Genomic DNA, 18,758 nt, shown 5'->3' with positions numbered 1-18,758 from the left:
TTTTTTATCTTATATACTTAAGCATTTTGCCAGCTGAGAACATTAACATATCAACTGTAACTTGGGAGACAGACAGTTCAGTTATTGTTAAAGATGGTTTGGTAAACTTCAATGTATAACAGTACATACTACTACTGCTCCCCTCCCTTTTCATCATGTTCCTATTTGAAAGTACCACCCACTCTTTCCACCTCGCTGTCCAAATTCTTTAACTTCAGCCTGTTATCATTCTAGATAACTTAGAAAGTTCTGAAATGTGGCCGATTGGCCTCACAGACATTTACTTTATGATGAAAATGATTCTCATCAAGTGTCTCCCCTACTCAATATATTTTCTAGCTCCTAAAAACCACACATCTCTCGCCTACCTCTTTAGTTTTTTTCATTACATAAATACCATGATTACATCACAATTTAGCATCTCATGAGGATAGGAAGTTGTGGAAGTCAACAAAGAATTATAAAATCTTTTAGTGAAGGTCTTCAGTATTTTTTGGATAATCCTGATAGTACAAACTTGAGTTAAAATTACAATAAGCCTGTACTTTAGCACACACTACAAATCACTACAAATGATAGTTCAGCTGAGAGATAGAAAAGTTTAGTAAGGGGGTTTATGCGCCCTCTTATGCATGCAATGGAATATATAGGATATTAGTATATAATGTTAATTTCTTTAAATATTTAATAGTAATAATTCTATTAGCAGAAAGAATTTTAGCTGTATAATAAGAAACTGTTAGCAAAATCTGCTCCATTATTCTTATGGTAAAATTTTGCATGTACACTAATAAAGTCTGTTCTCGCCATCTCATCAAACTATTTAAACATCACAAATCTCAAACCAGAGAAACATTAAAATATATTACAACTACCTACTTTAATAGCACATAATTTTTAGTGCATACTTTATGTAATATACGGCCTAAGCAACCCTAATGAGGAATCAGTTGGATGTATCAACATCATCCACATCTAATGGCAGTTCTTTCAGTTACAAATACAAATTTTATGAAAAGCCTGTTCCTATAAAGAGATTTTTTTTTTTTAACAAAAAAATTTCTTGGGATAAATCCATAAGTTTAATATCACCACCCAGCTGTGTACAGTATTAAGACACATACCTAGGTAGTACACATATGCCTAAACAGCACAATATTAACCACAGAGCCAGAGAAGAGGGGGTTTGAATAAGCAAAAAAAAAAACTATACTATCAGCAACATAATTAGCATACTAATACGTACATCTATTCCCAATGACTGGAGTGCCCTAGCCTTAGCCCTAATTTTAGGCTATCGCAAGAAAAAGAATCATGAGGACCATGTTATGATGAGCATGAATCCTGTAGTCCTGGGTACAGATATACCTAACAAGGATAAAATATAGGAAAGTGATTGAAAATTTTCTACAACCGCAACAAGAGTACCTAGGTAGGTACAACCTAACTTTACATAGGTCACAGATTCTACCCACCTACAGAATTCTCTGGCTAACCTACAATGCTATACCTATGCCCCATAAAGAACTAGGTTAGGATTTTTGCATTTGTTATACCTAATCATTGGCTCTTTAGTTTAAGCCACTGTAGCTACAGGATTCAAGGCTTGATACCTATGGGCTATGCTTCCCTTAAACTGGTCTAGCCTGCACGCAGTTGAATACTGGAGCCATTTAATTATATATCTAGTAAAACAGTGACCTTCCCTAATAAGAATGACTTGTTTGGATATACCATAAAAGTTTCTTTGCTTAGATAGCTAAGGTTGCTTTAGCTGCAGTCATGATGAGCAATGAAGAGAATTAAACATTCAACAAATTTAACTGGCACCACCAATTATTATAGATGAGGTCGTTTAGGTTGGAGGAGGATTCGGAATTAGAAAGCTGCAAAATCTCTCAACTACTACTAGGCTAGGTAGGACCTTAGTTTGACTACTAGACTACTTTTAAACTTCAAAAGTCCTTTATGCTAAGTAGGTAGTAAGCCACACACACAGCCACAAATAGTACCTTATCACCTATACGACTAGAGGAAGAAGTCCTGCTACGGTGCCACTGCCTGCTACCGGTAAATATTTTAACTTAAGACGCCTTATCACTAAAGTACCTCGAGCATTGCATCTAGAACCTGTCGGAGACGTTCCTCAAGAATGCGGTTTCCATTCTCTCTGCTGTACCAAAAGGCAACAATGAGCACTACCACTGACAGCGCAGTGCTGATCACTTTCGTCACGGACATTTTTTCCTGACTAAACGGTCACCATACCACAGACAAGACTTGTTACTGACTAGCGAGGACCCGACTTGGTGAGTGAGGAGGCCGTCGTGTTGACAGGTCTCTCTCGTCTTGTCACCCGGTGGCACAGAGACCATAACATCGCTACACGAGATCTTCCTCTCGCGCTCACATTTAATGTGACCCGTACGAAAAGAAGCTCCGCCCCCATCGAAGTCGTGCAGTTAAATAACCATGAAATAGTGATTATCGAATAAGAAATAACAGCCTAAAATCATTCAAAATGCAAATGCGCATGCTCAGTCATCTTATGAGTACATCCTTTTAGGTACGCCTGCTTTAGAAAGAGCAAGAGAAAGCGTCATCACAAAAACCATACCATCACTACAAGAGATCTTCCTCCCATGCTCGAATTTCGGGCAACCCGTACGATCAGAAACTCCGCCCATCGAGGTCATGCAGTTTAACCACAGGATCGACGATAATTGCATGAGAAACAATTGCCTAAATTCATTTGGAAATGCATATCTGCACTCTCATACATTCTCTGGGTATGTCCTGTATAGTGAATCTATTGTACTAGAATCCTTATCCTTTTGGCATACTTATACAAAACATTTAAAACGGACCGTGATACCCAAAGGGCGTCCTCTATACCAAACACTTGCTCCATTCCGTGCCAACTGGCAGCTGTAGATTATTGTACTAAATATTTTGAAGAACAATGAAACAAACAGAACAGAAAAATCTCATTCAACTTATTCATAGCTGCCCTCGTTTCATCAATCATATAGCTATATATATATATATATATATATATATATTATATATATATATATATATATATATATATATATATATATATATTTAAGCAACAATGATAATACCATAGTTAACTTGTCAAAGAAGAGATAGGGCAGATAATTAGTGTACGTACTACATCAACGTCCATTCGAAAGTGGGTGGACAGTGAAAATGCCAATAGTTGCCTGCATTAGGTTATTAGAAAGTGGAGCAGTAAGAAGGAGGATATTCAGGTCCCTTTTTCGCCCCCAACCCAACCTCTCTCTCTCTCTCTCTCTCTCTCTCTCTCTCTCGTCTCTCTCCTCTCTTCTCTCTCTCTCTCTCTCTCTACACACACACACACACACGCAACCACACACTTTTGTCACGTAGAAAGCTGTAAATCATAAATTGCAAAACAATGACTAGTACCCGGGACTGGTGCCATATCCAAGCTCGAAAAATCATATAGAGAGAGAGAGAGAGATGATACTTGCCTCAGCTACATTAAAACTGCTTATTCGTGGATGGACGTGCTAAGCAGGAAAATTTAACAACATTAAATACACCAGACTCCTACGTCAAAGGCTAAATGGAAGCACATCGAACTGCGCCATTTACCTTTATCTTCCCTGCACTTTTGTGCTTCTTGGAGGCTTGTCCTTCCTAAAGCTTTCATTACATCCATCTGCAGTTCTAGGTCTTCCTCCATTCTTTACCCTTAATTCTGATAAATTATACTAATTTCGCCAACCTATGTCCACTTTCTTATGTATGATACATTTCTGAAGGGAATAATTAAACTGATACCTTTAATTTAAAAACCTTGTTAGTTGGAACCAGGGAATTGCGTAATTTGTTTCTAGGTCACATATATTACAAGTAATCTTCGTCACTAGACATCCAGCTATGACTTTTTGACCGATGTTTACGTAATTTGATAATATGACAACGAAGTGCATGTTTTGGTGCCGCTGAGCACTTGGGCGGATTCGGCTTTGGTCTTGTTAGTTGCTATATCTATGGGTTCCGCAATCCCCTGCCTCGATACCGCAAGATGTTATCGTCACGATAACCTCTAGCGCTATCGTGACCAAGATCTACTATTTAGACTTTGATCGTGATACTTCCGTGGACATTCGACAATCGATCTTGATATGCCACTTAATGATATAGGTTATTACCGTTTTATTCTATCGCTATATATAGCTATGCACATACATTCCTCACGATTATATCGTGGTATTCTGTGTGCGCGCGCTCACATTATTAGGCATAACATATATATGTAACTGTTCACCTTGTAATCTATACATTCCTCACGATTATATCGTGGTATTCTGTGTGCGCGCGTGCGCATTATTAGGCATAACAGGGTACTCTCTTATAGAAATTTTAAATAACTTTCCCTCTTCATGATCTTTTATTTCATCCTTGCAGTAAAATTACTGCTATGAAAAAGATCAGAATAACAGTGATAAAGTGTAAAATGTAGAATCCATGTCTAACTTGCGAATTGTCATCAAGAGCATACCGTGCTTACTGACGCTATTTTGGATTCGCACGTACGTGCAATCTCTCTCTCTCTCATTATTAATACTTTTCCCATAACTACTTCAACAGATCTCACAGCTGCTGCTCACACCTGTAGCCTATGTCAGCTTGTCACTAACATATTGGCAACGCTGAGTATGTTCTGTTCACATTCTGCTTTCAATATCTGTGCTTTGAGCCCATGTTGAGATAGTTATCAAACACATGCGGATTATTATTTATGGCTTGAATATTATATATATATATATATCTATATATATATATATATATATATATATATATATATATATATATATATATATATATATATGTATATTATATATCTATAAAGAGTGATATATTATTATATAGAGGAGTAGAGAGAGAGAGAGAGAGAGAGGGAAGAGAGAGAGAGAGAGATAGAGAGAGAGAGAGAGAGAGAGAGAGAGAGAGAGAGAGAGAGAGAGAGAGAGAGATTTACTTTCGGATTGCAGCATATATGATAAATTAGTAGTTAAAGTAGTTAATAACAAAAGATATAAGTTTGTAGATAAATAGCGAAAACTTAGACCATGAAGAGGAAATGTAAAACCATACGAAGATATTTGGGAAAAGTTGAAATAGTTTTTTCCCTCTCGCAAGAAAGACAAAAGACACAGAAGTAAAAAACAAAAATAAAATGAAGGAACAATGAGATATTTTTTAAGAACAAACTCCTGCGCGCGCGCTTGGGTGTGTGTCCGCTTTTGTGAACGGTAAACAGACGCACCTTCTCCCACTACTGCCAGATTCCGCGAAGGTCTGTCTCTCGGTATGGAAACAGTTGATTAGAAGAATAAAATCTGAAAACATGAATCCTCGGAATTGCTAAGACTCAATTTACATAGAATATAAGTGTCATTAATCAAGTATATTAGTAACCGTTAATCACAACGATTGGACAATGATAAGATTAAATGCCTTATGAATTACATCGACACGACCAATGAACCAGGGCACTGTCGATATGGAATACTAAGAATGACGATGTCAGGAAGAAGACGTGTTGCTCAGCAGTCTACAAACATCTCACCTTTTTGTTTACGAGACGTCAACACCAACCGACGCCAGATGAGCTAGACCAAGCCAAGCCTTGACAGTTGGGGGGCCGGGGGGGGGGGGCGGTGTACCAAGTAGCTACGTACGTTTTCACATGGATAAAAAGACAAACAACTTTACTGTATTACATAAGATTGCACGCCGTCTTATATTTTATTCTTTTGATGACATACTAGATGCATGGCGACAATGCTTTAACTCACAAGTGACTAAAATTGATCTTTGAGAATTTACACAGAAACGGCTGGCAGATGACGCTGACTACCCAACTGCGCCACCGCCGTCGGTCTATAACACAGTAGTAGAGTGAGCGAAAGAACTGAAATTTGATGACGAGTAAAGGATGATTTATATTTTCAAAATTAAGAAATTATACATTAGTTTTGATGACAGGGTATATAGTAAGGATGATTTAGTTTCTAATCGTGTAAATGGATTATACAAACGCTCAATGTGCAGCCCAGACTCACCAATGAAAATACAATGCACACACACACACAAAACCATTGTTGGTTCCATCAGTGACGGTTATTTGTACCGGAACTTTCTTTCCTCTGGACAGCCCGAATTGAAGGATGCAGGTTAACATATTAATTGTAGTCGGATTATAAGTCAGGAAGAAGTTTGGCAGCATAATGACAGCCACGTTCGTAATCATTTTGGCTTGACTACAGGTCAAGGTTGTCTGAATCATATCTGGGAGAAATGGCAGGCAATGTCTACATGTTGGAAATAACTTTGGCTTGACTATATACCATGGACTGCCTTAAATTAAAGCTGACGCCTGACAATGTTTCTCTCTCGAATGAAGCGATTAGGATCTTGACATGTGTTCAAAAGGCAACAGGGTGGTTTTATTTGCACACTACTTAATAGTGCATTAGATGTTTAATAAGATTTGGAAAACAGGCAATTTATGTTCTGCGCTCGAATCCAGCTATTCAAACCACTGCGCTCAGCGGCTTGAAAATAACACAGGGTTGGTTGTATGTGCGACGCTGCTATGGGCAGATGCTCCAGCCAAAAGAAAGTCTCTACTCTAAAATCGCGGGCGGGGAACGGAAGCTTCTCAAATTCGCTTGGACGCGTGCCCACGCTAGTGTCATCAAGGTCTTAAGTTAGCGTATCATTAACCAGGGAACTGTTTTCTTTCTGTTTGGAGCTTATACAGAAACTGGAAACGAAACAAACACTACGTCTTCGATTTGCACCCTTCTGAGCTACGGCCATGATTGATGATAAATGACATTCCTTTGTGTAAGACCCCAACGATTCCTAGACGTAGTAGATTACGTGTTGCATGAAAAATACAATTCATGTAATAACTATAGTACCTACTTACGTAGTTTGAATGAATTGTTTATATGACTACATAATTTTATATTGTTAGCGTCAAAGTGTAAATAATACAAAAATAATTAAGTAAATTTTAATTAATTTACGAACAAGCAGATAATTATCAGAATCTTTAGTTTGCTGACTTACTGGTCTATGGGTTGAATAAAAATTACTTCCAATTGCTATTATATCCAAACAGATATGTAGCGGAACACGATTCCATGGCAATATTTCTGTGGAGGTAATACTGTTATAAACTTCACATCGTCAAATGATTGGTCTATTAAAAAAGAAAAGAAAAAAAATGTGGTGAGTCACTTGAACCTGATCTCTCATGTTGGTACTTCCTTTTTCCTCTTGATCAATGGGACAACTCTCGCAGGCAAAAATAATAATAATGACAAAATCTTCAGTGATCCTTACACCAAATCTTCTTGCAATCCTTACAGGAGATTGCCACGAGTAAATATGCAACGTTTCGTGGGCCTCTCTCCTTCGATCTTTTACGACTTTTCTTTGGGTCTTCACTTTCCCACTACTTTACGTGCAATAGAATTCGTGCGTGGGTGTAACCGTGTGATTGAACATTCATGTGTTGTGTGCTCATGACTTAATCGTTTATTTGGCCCATACGAGTGGCAAGATGTGAAAGGGGTTATTAAGAGGTTTCCCAATCAAGAGACCGCCCCGGAAGAATATAGTTAGATTCTGGTGGCCTTATTCCACACGTAAGGGTTCTTAGTACCTTACTCTGAAGAGCATCCATTAAGTCTAAAGAGAGAGTGATTAAACTCTTTTTCAGTTGATTGTATGAAGGTCAAGACAGTCTCGTAGCCAGTCTTGGGTTCAAGGTTGTTTATCAAAGGACCACTCGTTCGCTGGTAGTTCCCTACAAATCCCGCCCATCCCAGGCGCCCCAGCTAAGCTCGGTAGATCAGATCACCGTTTCGGTAATTGGTTCGCATTTTATAACTTATATTTTGCACGCGGAATCGTTCTGAATCCAACTAGCGAACATTAGAATGCAAAATCTGCTACTGCATCCTTGAATTTTCAGTGTTGTTGATTCCATTCATAAAAAAAAATGCCCAATATTCTTTAGTTAATTTTAAATAACGCTACGTAACCTTTAAGAGCTCGAACCGCGTAAAGAATTTGGTTAGGTAGCTAATTTGAAATATGGCTGAGTTTAACAAAGATTTCCTGTCTCTTACTATTCAACCTGTAAAGTAACTCATCATCTTTTATTACTGCACTACACTTAAAATATTTAATAAACAAGAACTGCCTTTTCTAAAAGACACATTCCCACGGAATGTTTCGCTGACTTCGACTTTTGAAAGCGGTTGGAACGTTTCGAGCGAATGAATTTACCAAATTTGGCGGGAGGATGTCGATGCCGATGCGAACCGGTTTTGTAGCCAAGATAAGATTAGACATAAATAATATTTTCTACATGAACTGTGAGATCTGTGAATGACAAAAACAACGAAACTGGTAAATATGATATCTTGTGGTTAAGTGAAAAAACTACGCATGATTTTTACAATAAAATCATGGAACCAAATACAGAATGCCAATGGATATTGGATTTTCTAATGTTGCTCTTTTATTAAACTGACCTTGTGTCAGCACGGGCTCTTGCTCACCGAGCAGCTCGTAAATCTAATGTCCATTTAAAAAAAGTGCAATTCGTGAGAGAGAGAGAGAGAGAGAGAGAGAGAGAGAGAGTAGAAGGGCGAGAGAGAGAGAGAGAGAGAGAGAGAGGAGAGAGAGATTGCTATTATCGGAGTACGTTGTTTGCATTACAGCAATGGCTCGCCATTGGATGAGGAAGTGGACGCGCCCCCCATGATGTTTTTCACTTTTACCTATATGTATATCGGTAAATAAATAGATGCGGGACGCCAGCCTCTCTTGTGCTTTAACGTTTATTTCTGTCACATTTATATATACTAATTTAAGAGGGAACAAGGTACTACTAGGTATGAATGATGATGACAGGGGATCACTAAATATGGCGGAAAGTGACAGATACTGTAAAATAAGAAACTTGGGTTAGTTCACTCAGGTTCTTCTGTGCACAGACATCAGTATGCAACGGGAAACTAATCTTTCCTTGTTCAAGGCTAAATTTGAAGCTTTGTAAAAAAAAATATTTATCCGAATTGATTTTACATTCATAATTGCCTATCGTTTCAACTGCATTTGCTTGTAGCTGTTAAGTCGAGGTCCATATATGGTACGGTTAAAACAAATCTACATCTAGCTCAATTTCACAATAATTCCAATGGTTTATTGAGAAGTTCTGGCCATTCGCGCTTGGGCTTGGGATTTTATTCTTGATTGTTTGAAATGCTCTCAAAGAGGCTTGGCCTTAGTGTCAAACACTCGTTTCCCTAGAACAAAGAAATCAATATTTCAGATGGTGTTAATGGCGTATCAGATAAATCATGAAACTGGGGATGTGTGTGTTATTTTCATTTAACATGGTTCGTGACTAGTAGACACAACCGTGTATATTTGCTTGCCCTTTAGGTGTTGTCCAACCCGACACATTGATTAACATTAACCAGAAAATAATATTGACCATATCTTAAATTGGCAATTTCATCGTGGTATTGTAGTTATAAGCATACTTCTTTGATTGCTGATTTTTAAAAATAAATACACAGTCCAGCATGGCTGCAAAAATATTCCTTAAAATACCGACAATCACAGGAATATAATGCTAAGTTTGTCGTGGAGAAGACTTCGGTTTTTCCGTGATTTTATGGGAGTAATTTATTTTTCATTATTAACGCTTTGAATTACGTCTGGAAAAATTTATACGAGACCTCTAATGCATTTTCTAATTTTTAGAGAAATCTACAATGTAAATAGAAGCCAGTATTACTCAAAATTAAAAATTTTCCACGACCTCCTACATTACGCCGAAAATATCCCTTGGATAATCAGAGACTTCCACTATTCGTATTTTTAAAACTTATCTGAAATGCTTACGTCCATAATATAATTTTATAAATGTGTCATAATAATTCACGCATTTAGGAAAAATAATTCGAAATTATTTGATATGGAAATAACCACATGAAAAATATAAACGTAATTACTATCTGCACTCGTTGGTGTCTGAGAGAAGCGAAGCCAAGCCACCCGATCCGCCGATCGCGCGAGGACCGTTACTACCAGGCATTTCTACTAGCTGAGCAGACCACTCGCGGAGTATTTTGTAAGTTTTTGCTTTCTCTTCGGAGTTTCGCCTTAATTTGACTTTTATTTATGTTCTGACTTTTGTCCATCACATCTTTTGTCCACTTGCGGAACGGAAACGCTACGGAAATGTATTTTTGCCTTAAAAAGACGGTTTTCTCGCAATGCCGGGCGGTTCTGGCAGGGGAGGCTCGGCTCAGTTGATGGCGGCTGAGGGAGGCAGCCGCCGAGCTTCTATAGATTACCGAACGGTACGCGCCTCGCTTCCAAATTTCCCGCCACTTCGGGCTGTTATTCGATACAGAATTTGGCGCCATATACAAATAAAAAGATCTGGCATTTTCGTTTAATGGGGTTTTTGTCCTTTTCTTGTTATCTGCTGGGGTTGTTATTTGCAATTTAAAATGGCGGGAGTTGTGGCCTTTCTGCTGCGTATGCAGTGTTGTGGGGGGTCTTCTTGGTCATATAACCTGGGCCCCATTGCATGGGTGGCTGGGACGGCTGTGGATGGAATTTGCTTGCTTTTTTATTTATATAAGCCCGGTATTTTGTTAGGATTATTTTATACTTTCTTGAGGTGTTGGCAAGCCTTGGTTTATGCGACCCACCCTTGTAAGCGCAAGTTTAAAATGGACTAAGTTGAGCTTAAAAATAACACTTGGTGTAGCTAGTTCGCCCAACGTATATTATTGCAGCAAAATGGGCTTTTGTTTTTTTAAATCTGCTATTTCAGAATAAAAGGTGCAAACGGGAAAGTCGAAACTGGCTACGTCGCATTTCAGAGATGCCATTGCATGACCTAATTTTTTGAAGACTTGCTTTGTTTGACAGTTACCTGTTACAAGCATATTTCCAATTGGGTATCCGGAATCCTAAAGTCTGTAAATTTATTTTGATCAAATTTGGCAAATGGCAGGGGTTAGATGGTTAAATTTGCATAATACAGCTCTGCAATTAAGGGTAGTTTTTATAAACATTCTTTTTTCATAATTACCATCTAGACTGGCATTTTTTACATATATTCCTTAATTGAAATAGTCTAGGTTTGACCCATTTCATCAGTTTAAAGCATCGTTTGAATTTATGGTAGTTAACCTGAATTGTAATTTGGAAAATTGCCTACCATAGGTTGAAGTTTAGGTGATGTTAGAAGACATTACGTGTTTATAGGACATGTCCCGAATTTGATCATTGTCCCCTGTCCTGCATTAACCCCTCTGGGGACACGCTTGTTGTCTCGGGTTTAGTTCAAAATGTATTTTTACTTGTTGAAACTGGTATTCTCTATCATGGAATATCCAGTTTACTAATGAACGAAAGTTGGATGTGGGTGCCACATCCAACTTTCGTTCATTAGTAAACTATAGGTAGATGCTACCTATAGTTTTAAGTGTGCATGAACCTTAGTTTTCGGAGTAAAGAATTTTGTAGGCAGGTGCTAGCAAATAAGGACCAATTAGAAAATTACAATCATCAGAGAAATATAGTTGAAGATTTAAGTTCAGTCTTAGCTCATATGAATTTTTTACTTATCATTTGCTCCAAATTAAAAAGTTAGTCTGTATTGTTTGTATTGAATAATTCTCCAATTCTCCTATTGTTTAGTTTCAATATTGTTTGCATTGATCATTAATTTTCCAAATTATTTTTATATTCTTTACACCCCATTAGTATTCTTACTTCATGTGTTTTACTTATATGATAATTGTCTACATTATATACCCAGTATATTGGTCTGGGTGTGTGTGTATGTATACATTTATTTACTATATGGTGGGAAATTTTAAGTGGCCAGATTTATAATCTTGTATTCTGGCAATTCTATTTATACTAGGTTAACATATAAGGGGAGCTTTTGAAAATAATCGTTTACCATTAATAACTTTTTAATGAATTGGTTTGAAAGGTCTGTATACATATTTATTTTCCGCCCCCCCCATAAAAATTCTTTTTAAAAAATCGGCCGTAACTATTGCAACCTAAGAGCTGAAATTTACGTGGTAGACAGATATATATTAGAATGAATTATATTTCTACAAAAGCAGTCCGCACGGACTGCAAGGAACTTAACCGCGAATACGACATCCACTAGGGATTGGGGCGTCCAATGTATTTCGCCATGTTTAGTACTGGCCCCTGGGTGTTAATTACAGTCATCCGAATAAATATTACTTAAAATTCTTGTTCGGTAGGTAAAACTGCATAGAAAAACCGCAACTGCCATAGTCTAGGCCGCCACGGATAAATACCCTAGATCTACCGAATAAAGTAATTGAGCGTTTTTTTTTTTTTTTTTTTTTTTTTTTTTTTGTTTTTTTTTTTTTTTTTTTTTTTTTAATAATAAATAAAACAATAGGATCAAATGCACAGTGAGGGATTAGGGCACGTTACTGTAGGCCAAATAAGCATTTCTAGGGAGTGTGACCTATATAACAACTAAACTTAACTTGAACCTAACCTAAGCTTTGATATTGTTCCCTTACTTGTCCTTTTGGGGTTGGAGGGGGGACTCTCTCCCCCCCAGGTATGTTGTCACCTCTCGCTGCATTCTATCCTAGCATTTTACAAACTACAAAATTTAGAACTGTCTTTTGCTTATGATTTTTTATTTTAAACCAAGCTGTGCCCCTTGAAGTATCAGATTTTTTATGTACCCCTGACTGATGTTCTGCAATGTATCTTCTACAAAGATATGTATGTGTATCTTCCACAGAGATGTTTGTATGCTTTCTGTACATACTGCAGCATTTGACTAAATAAAGGAATAGTACACACATTTCAAAGTATGCTAGGGAAGCAACTCTGTCTAGGCTTTCCCAGTGGGAATAATTCCATAATGGTTAGCGTGGTTAGGTTATTGAGTGATTTCTTTGACAAAATTAATGTAGTGTATATGAGATTGGTTTTATTTGGAATATACGATGTAGATTAACATTGGAAACTAGTTATGTCGATATTTACAAGTCTTGGTATATATGAGATTGGTTTTATTTGGAATAGAGAATGTAGATTAACATTGGACGTCTTAGTAAAAGCCCTAAAATATGGTGAACCAACATATTTAAGAAACTATCAGACATGCAAGTGAAGCATATGGGCTATTTGAACTTAGGACAAGCTTAAGTAAGGTGAGAGAGCATTTGAACATTGCGCACAAAGACACTACAACAGAATACCACCTGAAGTGAATATCATACAAGAAGAAAGCAAATTTCAAAAAGAACTAAACCTGCTACTTTTACAGGAGCTACGATACTGATGAGAAAACACTACAAGACAATTATAAAATAAAATCAGCACAGCAACTTTTTTAGAAAATGTACAATGGCCTGCCAGAGAGGGAATCATCCCTGTGGGAGGCTGTATATAGAGTCAAACAAGTGAAAAGTTATGTTAAGTTTTACCTAGACTAGTAAATATCATCATAACTGTAGCTTCTAATATTAATCTACAATTATTCCAAATCAAGCCAATCTCATAATACTACATTCATTTTGTCAAAGAAATTGTTTGGTAACCTATCCATGCTCGCCATTATAGAACAATTCTAGAGGGGAAAGCCTAGGCAGAGTTGCATATATAAATTTTATTCTGTAATTACTTGAATGGAAGTCTGTATCAGATCAATGAAAAATGACAGATTCCAGTGCATGGCTTTTGGCTTAAAAACTTTAGTCCAAATTCTACACTGAGGCTGGACATACACTCCATAATGTCTGGTTTGTGTTTGTTCTTGAGTATTATAGCAGTAGATTGAAGAGTAATGAGAGTGAAATTTAATTTTTTTTTTTTTTCTTTTTTTCCATTTCAGATATAAAATGGCTGAAGATAATGCAACTGATACCCCCAAGCGCAAGAGGGGAAGGCCCGCAAAGCCTGAAAGTGAGAAGAAACAAAAGGTTGTAGCCGAGGGCTCAGATGCAAAGAGAGGCCGAGGCCGACCCAAGGGCAGCAAAAATAAGGCTAAGAAGTTGGGAGTAACAAAGGTGAGTGGAAGCTAAGAATGTTTCCTTGGGACCAAATAGTTGTAAAATATGCTAATGTGTATTCTGAGGGACCATAACTAGTAGTATGATGAATTATAATTACACTTCGAAAATTAGGTGTTAACATAAAATATTGTAGAAATGGAAATGGTATTTGTAATTGTTTGATTTGTTTCCAGGGAAAGCGTGGTCGTCAGGCAAAGAAAGAGTCTGCATCTGAGGAGTCTGCTGAAGATGCAGAGTAAATTTAATCATTTCATTCATGGAGCGATCAAGTTGCCATCACCCCTTGGCTGACCTACCTTCTTGAGATGTCATTACTGAAGGCTGGTTATTACCAGCTCTGGGCTTTGTAAAATATCCTTGATATTTTTTTATTATGATGCATGCAGGATAACTGCAGTCTGCTCATCCCTCAAGCCAGGTTTATTAATGCTGTACCTTGAACTTCCATAGTCAAAATTATTTATTTTTCTATATATTAATATTGGTATAGATTTGATGTCTCGAGGAGAAAGGATTTCAGACAGGGTTAGATGGTGAAGTGGTTAGGTGTTTTTTATGTGTGGTATTGTAGGTGTAACATTGTGTGAGAAATTCATTATCATTCTCTATTCAGAGTACAAAATGTGTAGCGAGTTAAAGTTGTGTTTTATTTCGTTCACATAAGATGGGAAGAAAGATCTGATGTCCCTTTTTCATCTTCATTCATATACTGTATTAGTGCATTCAAAATGGGCCTCGTGTCCTCGAGCACTTTTTCATTTAGGGACCAACCCCAGGTCATAGCATTGGGGTAAGCATCTTAAACGTGCGATTTTTAATTATTATGGAATAAAATTTTAGTTCATGTGTGTGTTTTGAAACCCTCCATGCAATTTCTTAGTTTGTATAAGAATTAGCGTCCCACCTCGGTGGTCGCGGGTTTGATTCTCGGCCATTCCATTGAGGAGTGAGAGATGTTTATTTCTGGTGATAGAAGTTCACTCTCGACGTGGTTCGGAAGTCACGTAAAGCTGTTGTTGGTCCTGTTGCTAAACCACTGGTTCCATGCAACGTAAAAGCACCATACATAAGAATTGGAAAAGCAATATTTTCTATTTCCCTTTATCTGTTGTCACCATCTGTGTTGTGCATAGAATACATGTGGAGTACACAGTAAATGATACTCAATTATGAGGAACTTGGGATGGAATATAATGGAATTTTGGTCCAACATCAATGGTAGCCACAGAGTTTAGTTGTGAACAACCAGTGTCTGGTAATCATGCCAAGCTCCTTAATAAAGTGGGGTTTAAATAAGCCATACAACGTACACTTAATTGAAATAGGGAACAAACTATTCATTATTGGGGATGCTGGTCCTGTGGATATCTAGCGCGCCTATTGTAGCTGTGTGCATGCGCTCCTAATCATATATACTCAGTCTCAGGATGTGGGTTTGATAGAAATACAAATTTAATTTTAAATTTTTGTCCCAAGTCGCCGTACGTATCAACTAAGGACGATCAGTCCTTGTGCCCCTCTTGAATATCAGCCAGTTTAGATTTGCTGTTTTATCCAAGGATTTTGAGAATCTTAAGTATCTGTAGGTTTGTGAAGGCCTTATCCTGTTAGTCCTCTTGATGGGGTGCAAAAGCGTAAATGATTTATGTGTTTTGGCCTTTTGACCATGCAAATCATTAAACACTCGTTTGCAATCTAGCAATTTCAATCCATAACATTTATGACCTTGCATCCTGGTTTGCATTATATAAACTGAGAATTATGTAAGTGGATAGTCAAACCTCTTGATTTCGTACACCCTGGCTTTAGTCAAGTCGTAGCCCTGTATCAGTGCCCAAAGCCGTAAAAGCACCATACAAACAAACCAACCATCATGGACATGTGGCCAAAATAAGTTCCAAGTGCCAGCCCTTCTGTGTATAATAAAAAGAAGAAAAAAAAGTGATACACTGCATAATTTAAGAACTTTTAGCAAAGTGTTGGGGGGGCGCTAATTTGTGGAAAGGCAAGGATGTTGCATCCGATATCTGTAAAAAAAATACCTACAAGTGTGGCTGTTAATGGATTTAAGGCCAGCAGAGGTTGGTTTGAAAACTTGAAAAGCAAATGGGCATGTTTATCATACAGCACTGAATACACTACTGGCGTCGTCGTGCATGCCCACCTCTCCATCGCCTCACCTGCGTGGACAACATTCATGGGTAAGCTCGTCAACCCTGGAGCACGCCGATCAGGCCCACTCGTGTGGACAGGCCTTAAGTCCATAGGTTTATAGTTTTTCTCTCTAAAGGAGTTTGAGGTGAAGAATAAAGAAAGATCGTTGCTAGTGTAACTAATTGAGGGAGGAAAGATCGTTGCTATGTAACTAATTGAGGGGGGAGATATATAGAAATAATGTAACTACAGGCAGTCCCCAGTATCTAGCGCAATAATCTGTGCTTCATGGCGCTGCCACCGAGTTATGGCACCATAACAAACAGAAACCATTAACCGATTTTCAGCACATTAGCCAGATGGTGCCATAATAAATCAACTTTGGGTTAATGGCGGTTTTCGCTTGTCAGCTCCCACCAAGAACGGAAACCCCCCGGGCACAATAGTTTTCATTTACAGAAAACTAAACTGGATAGAATGCAAATCAATCCTTAACTCAAACATTAAAAACAATACGTATTCACTCTTCACATTAGCTAAAGAGTTCAATAAACAAGCAGAGATTTTCAAATGATAAACCTTCAAAGTAGGAGATAACGTATTAATATAATTACTGGTGAAGTAGTGAAAATCTCTGAAAAAGGGCTAATCAAGGGTAAAATTTCCTTAACATAAAAGACTCTACCAAAAAAACTAAGCAAGGATGCAAAGTTCATAAAAAAAATCTTTTGAATACCAAAAGGAATAGTCACAATGACTATGTTCACACTAAGGACAAGTCCACACGATCTAACTTTGTTCGATGTGATCGACAGGAGCGGAGAAACAGCGGGCAAAGTTCTGATGCCGGCTGTTTCTACGCTTCTGACATCACATCGAACAAGGTTTGATCATGAGGACTCTGCTTTAAATATCACTGAATGAAAGCAAAAGGCACAAAGACAAAACCTAATTGATACCACTGAATAGGCAAGAAGGTACAAATGAACATCAGAATATGTGAAAGTGATAAAGCACATAAAATCATATGTAACATAACAGAAAAATCAGCACAGCTCCCAAGCGCCTCAGTGGCGTGGTCAGTATGGTGCTGGTGTACCACCTCGGTGGCCGCGACTTCAATTCTCGGGGCAATCCATTGAGGCGTGAGATCATGTGCATTTCTGGTGATAGTTCACTCTCGACGTGGTTTGGAAGTCACATAAAGCTGTTGGTCCCGTTGATGAATAACCACTGGTTCCATGCAAAGTAAAAAATAACAAAACAAAAAAAACATACAAACAGCACAGCTCCCAAGATGAACAGCAATTATTGCAATTTTTCTTGGCATTTGGAGTTTAACCTAATTCTTTTCACAGCGACCTACAAGAATAATTGCTGTGAATACTAGAATATTTGCTAGGGAACTTGCAAGAATCAAGTGTTATAGTCATAAAAATAGTTTTAAGTAAACCATCGAGCTAAAAATCTTAGCTCATAAGGCTGGCTTGAAGGTCTGCACTTTTAAAATAAAAGGAATGATTAATTGATTATACTTTTCTCAAATTTTCAAAAATATGCTATGAACAGAATAGTAAGTTCCATTTTCAATGTGGATTTATAAGAACAATAGGAAAGGAACATATCTTTTTATGTGGTGAACATTAGACTATAAATTGACTGACTTTACAACTTGTAAATTGCACATTTCATTTTCTATCTTTATACTGTTATCAGTGTAACTTCCCAAAAATACTGAAGAGCCACATTCAAAAGATGGTTATAGGAGACATTCTGATAAGCACAGTAACAGGCTTTAAAACATAGTATGGTAAGGACTTTCAAAATTCCCTGCAATACTTTACAAGATGGTTGTTTCTTAATTTTCCGAATTCTAAAATAAAATTAATACTGCTAGGTCTCATCACATGAGACAGTCCAAATGCAAATGGGAGGTAATTGCAGTATAATTGCATAATGGTGCTGTTGGAAATAGTACCAAGGATTAGAAACATTAAAGCACTAGAAACCATATAATTTCATTACTTTACAACAAAATTCAAAGGCCTCGGAGTCATGAAGTTCTTTACATCATCAGCTGTTACGGCTTTCCGCCGTTCTTGATGCTCTGCAATCATTCTCTGGAGGATCTGAAACAAAAATTACTATTATTATCCATTCAAGAATTTTACTGTAAACAAACGTATCAGTTGATCAAACATAACCATTAAGAGAAAACAACTCGGAATCTTTATTAGTACTGTTATCTGGTTACACTAGTATATATAATTTTGTTATTGACTCCATGAGCCAAGAATTTTGACTTAGGGGTCTAGAAAAACTAATTACAATTAGTCCACTCAATTAGGCTTTATGTCTGTGACCCAACCTGAAACGAGCATACAGTAGTACCTCGAGATACGAAATTAA

At 37.4% G+C, this 18,758-nt stretch overlaps 2 protein-coding genes and 1 long non-coding RNA gene across 5 annotated transcripts in view; 1 reads left to right on the top strand and 2 right to left on the bottom strand.

Annotated features, from left to right (window-relative positions):
- Window positions 1-2,381, bottom strand: part of LOC135223500 (ADP-dependent glucokinase-like) — a gene marked incomplete in the record, with an annotated part of 132,761 nt that extends 130,380 nt beyond the window's left edge. The window contains 1 exon segment of the mRNA XM_064261944.1: window positions 2,110-2,381. Coding sequence (XP_064118014.1) covers window positions 2,110-2,241 — 132 coding nt within the window.
- Window positions 2,382-10,067: 7,686 nt separating this feature from the next.
- On the top strand, window positions 10,068-15,039 carry LOC135223501 (high mobility group protein HMG-I/HMG-Y-like). Its single transcript, XM_064261945.1, has 3 exons — window positions 10,068-10,222; window positions 14,015-14,189; window positions 14,369-15,039. The coding sequence occupies exons 2-3, from the start codon at window positions 14,022-14,024 to the stop codon at window positions 14,432-14,434; spliced, it is 234 nt and encodes a 77-aa protein (XP_064118015.1). The 5' UTR covers window positions 10,068-10,222; window positions 14,015-14,021; the 3' UTR covers window positions 14,435-15,039.
- Window positions 15,040-17,217: 2,178 nt separating this feature from the next.
- LOC135223502 (uncharacterized) overlaps window positions 17,218-18,758 on the bottom strand; it is a 60,107-nt gene continuing 58,566 nt past the window's right edge. For 2 of the 3 annotated variants that reach the window (XR_010316516.1, XR_010316517.1), the window contains exon 5: window positions 18,348-18,478. This is a non-coding gene — a long non-coding RNA (uncharacterized LOC135223502). Of the gene's footprint in view, window positions 17,583-18,347; window positions 18,479-18,758 lie in introns of those variants that run through there. The other variant, XR_010316518.1, reaches the window with a different exon arrangement.

Source organism: Macrobrachium nipponense, chromosome 10, assembly GCF_015104395.2.
Source record: "Macrobrachium nipponense isolate FS-2020 chromosome 10, ASM1510439v2, whole genome shotgun sequence".
NCBI classification, from domain to species: Eukaryota; Metazoa; Arthropoda; class Malacostraca; order Decapoda; family Palaemonidae; genus Macrobrachium; species Macrobrachium nipponense.
The sequence above is the reverse complement of the archived record's forward strand: the minus strand, read 5'-3'. Positions and strand labels throughout refer to the sequence as shown.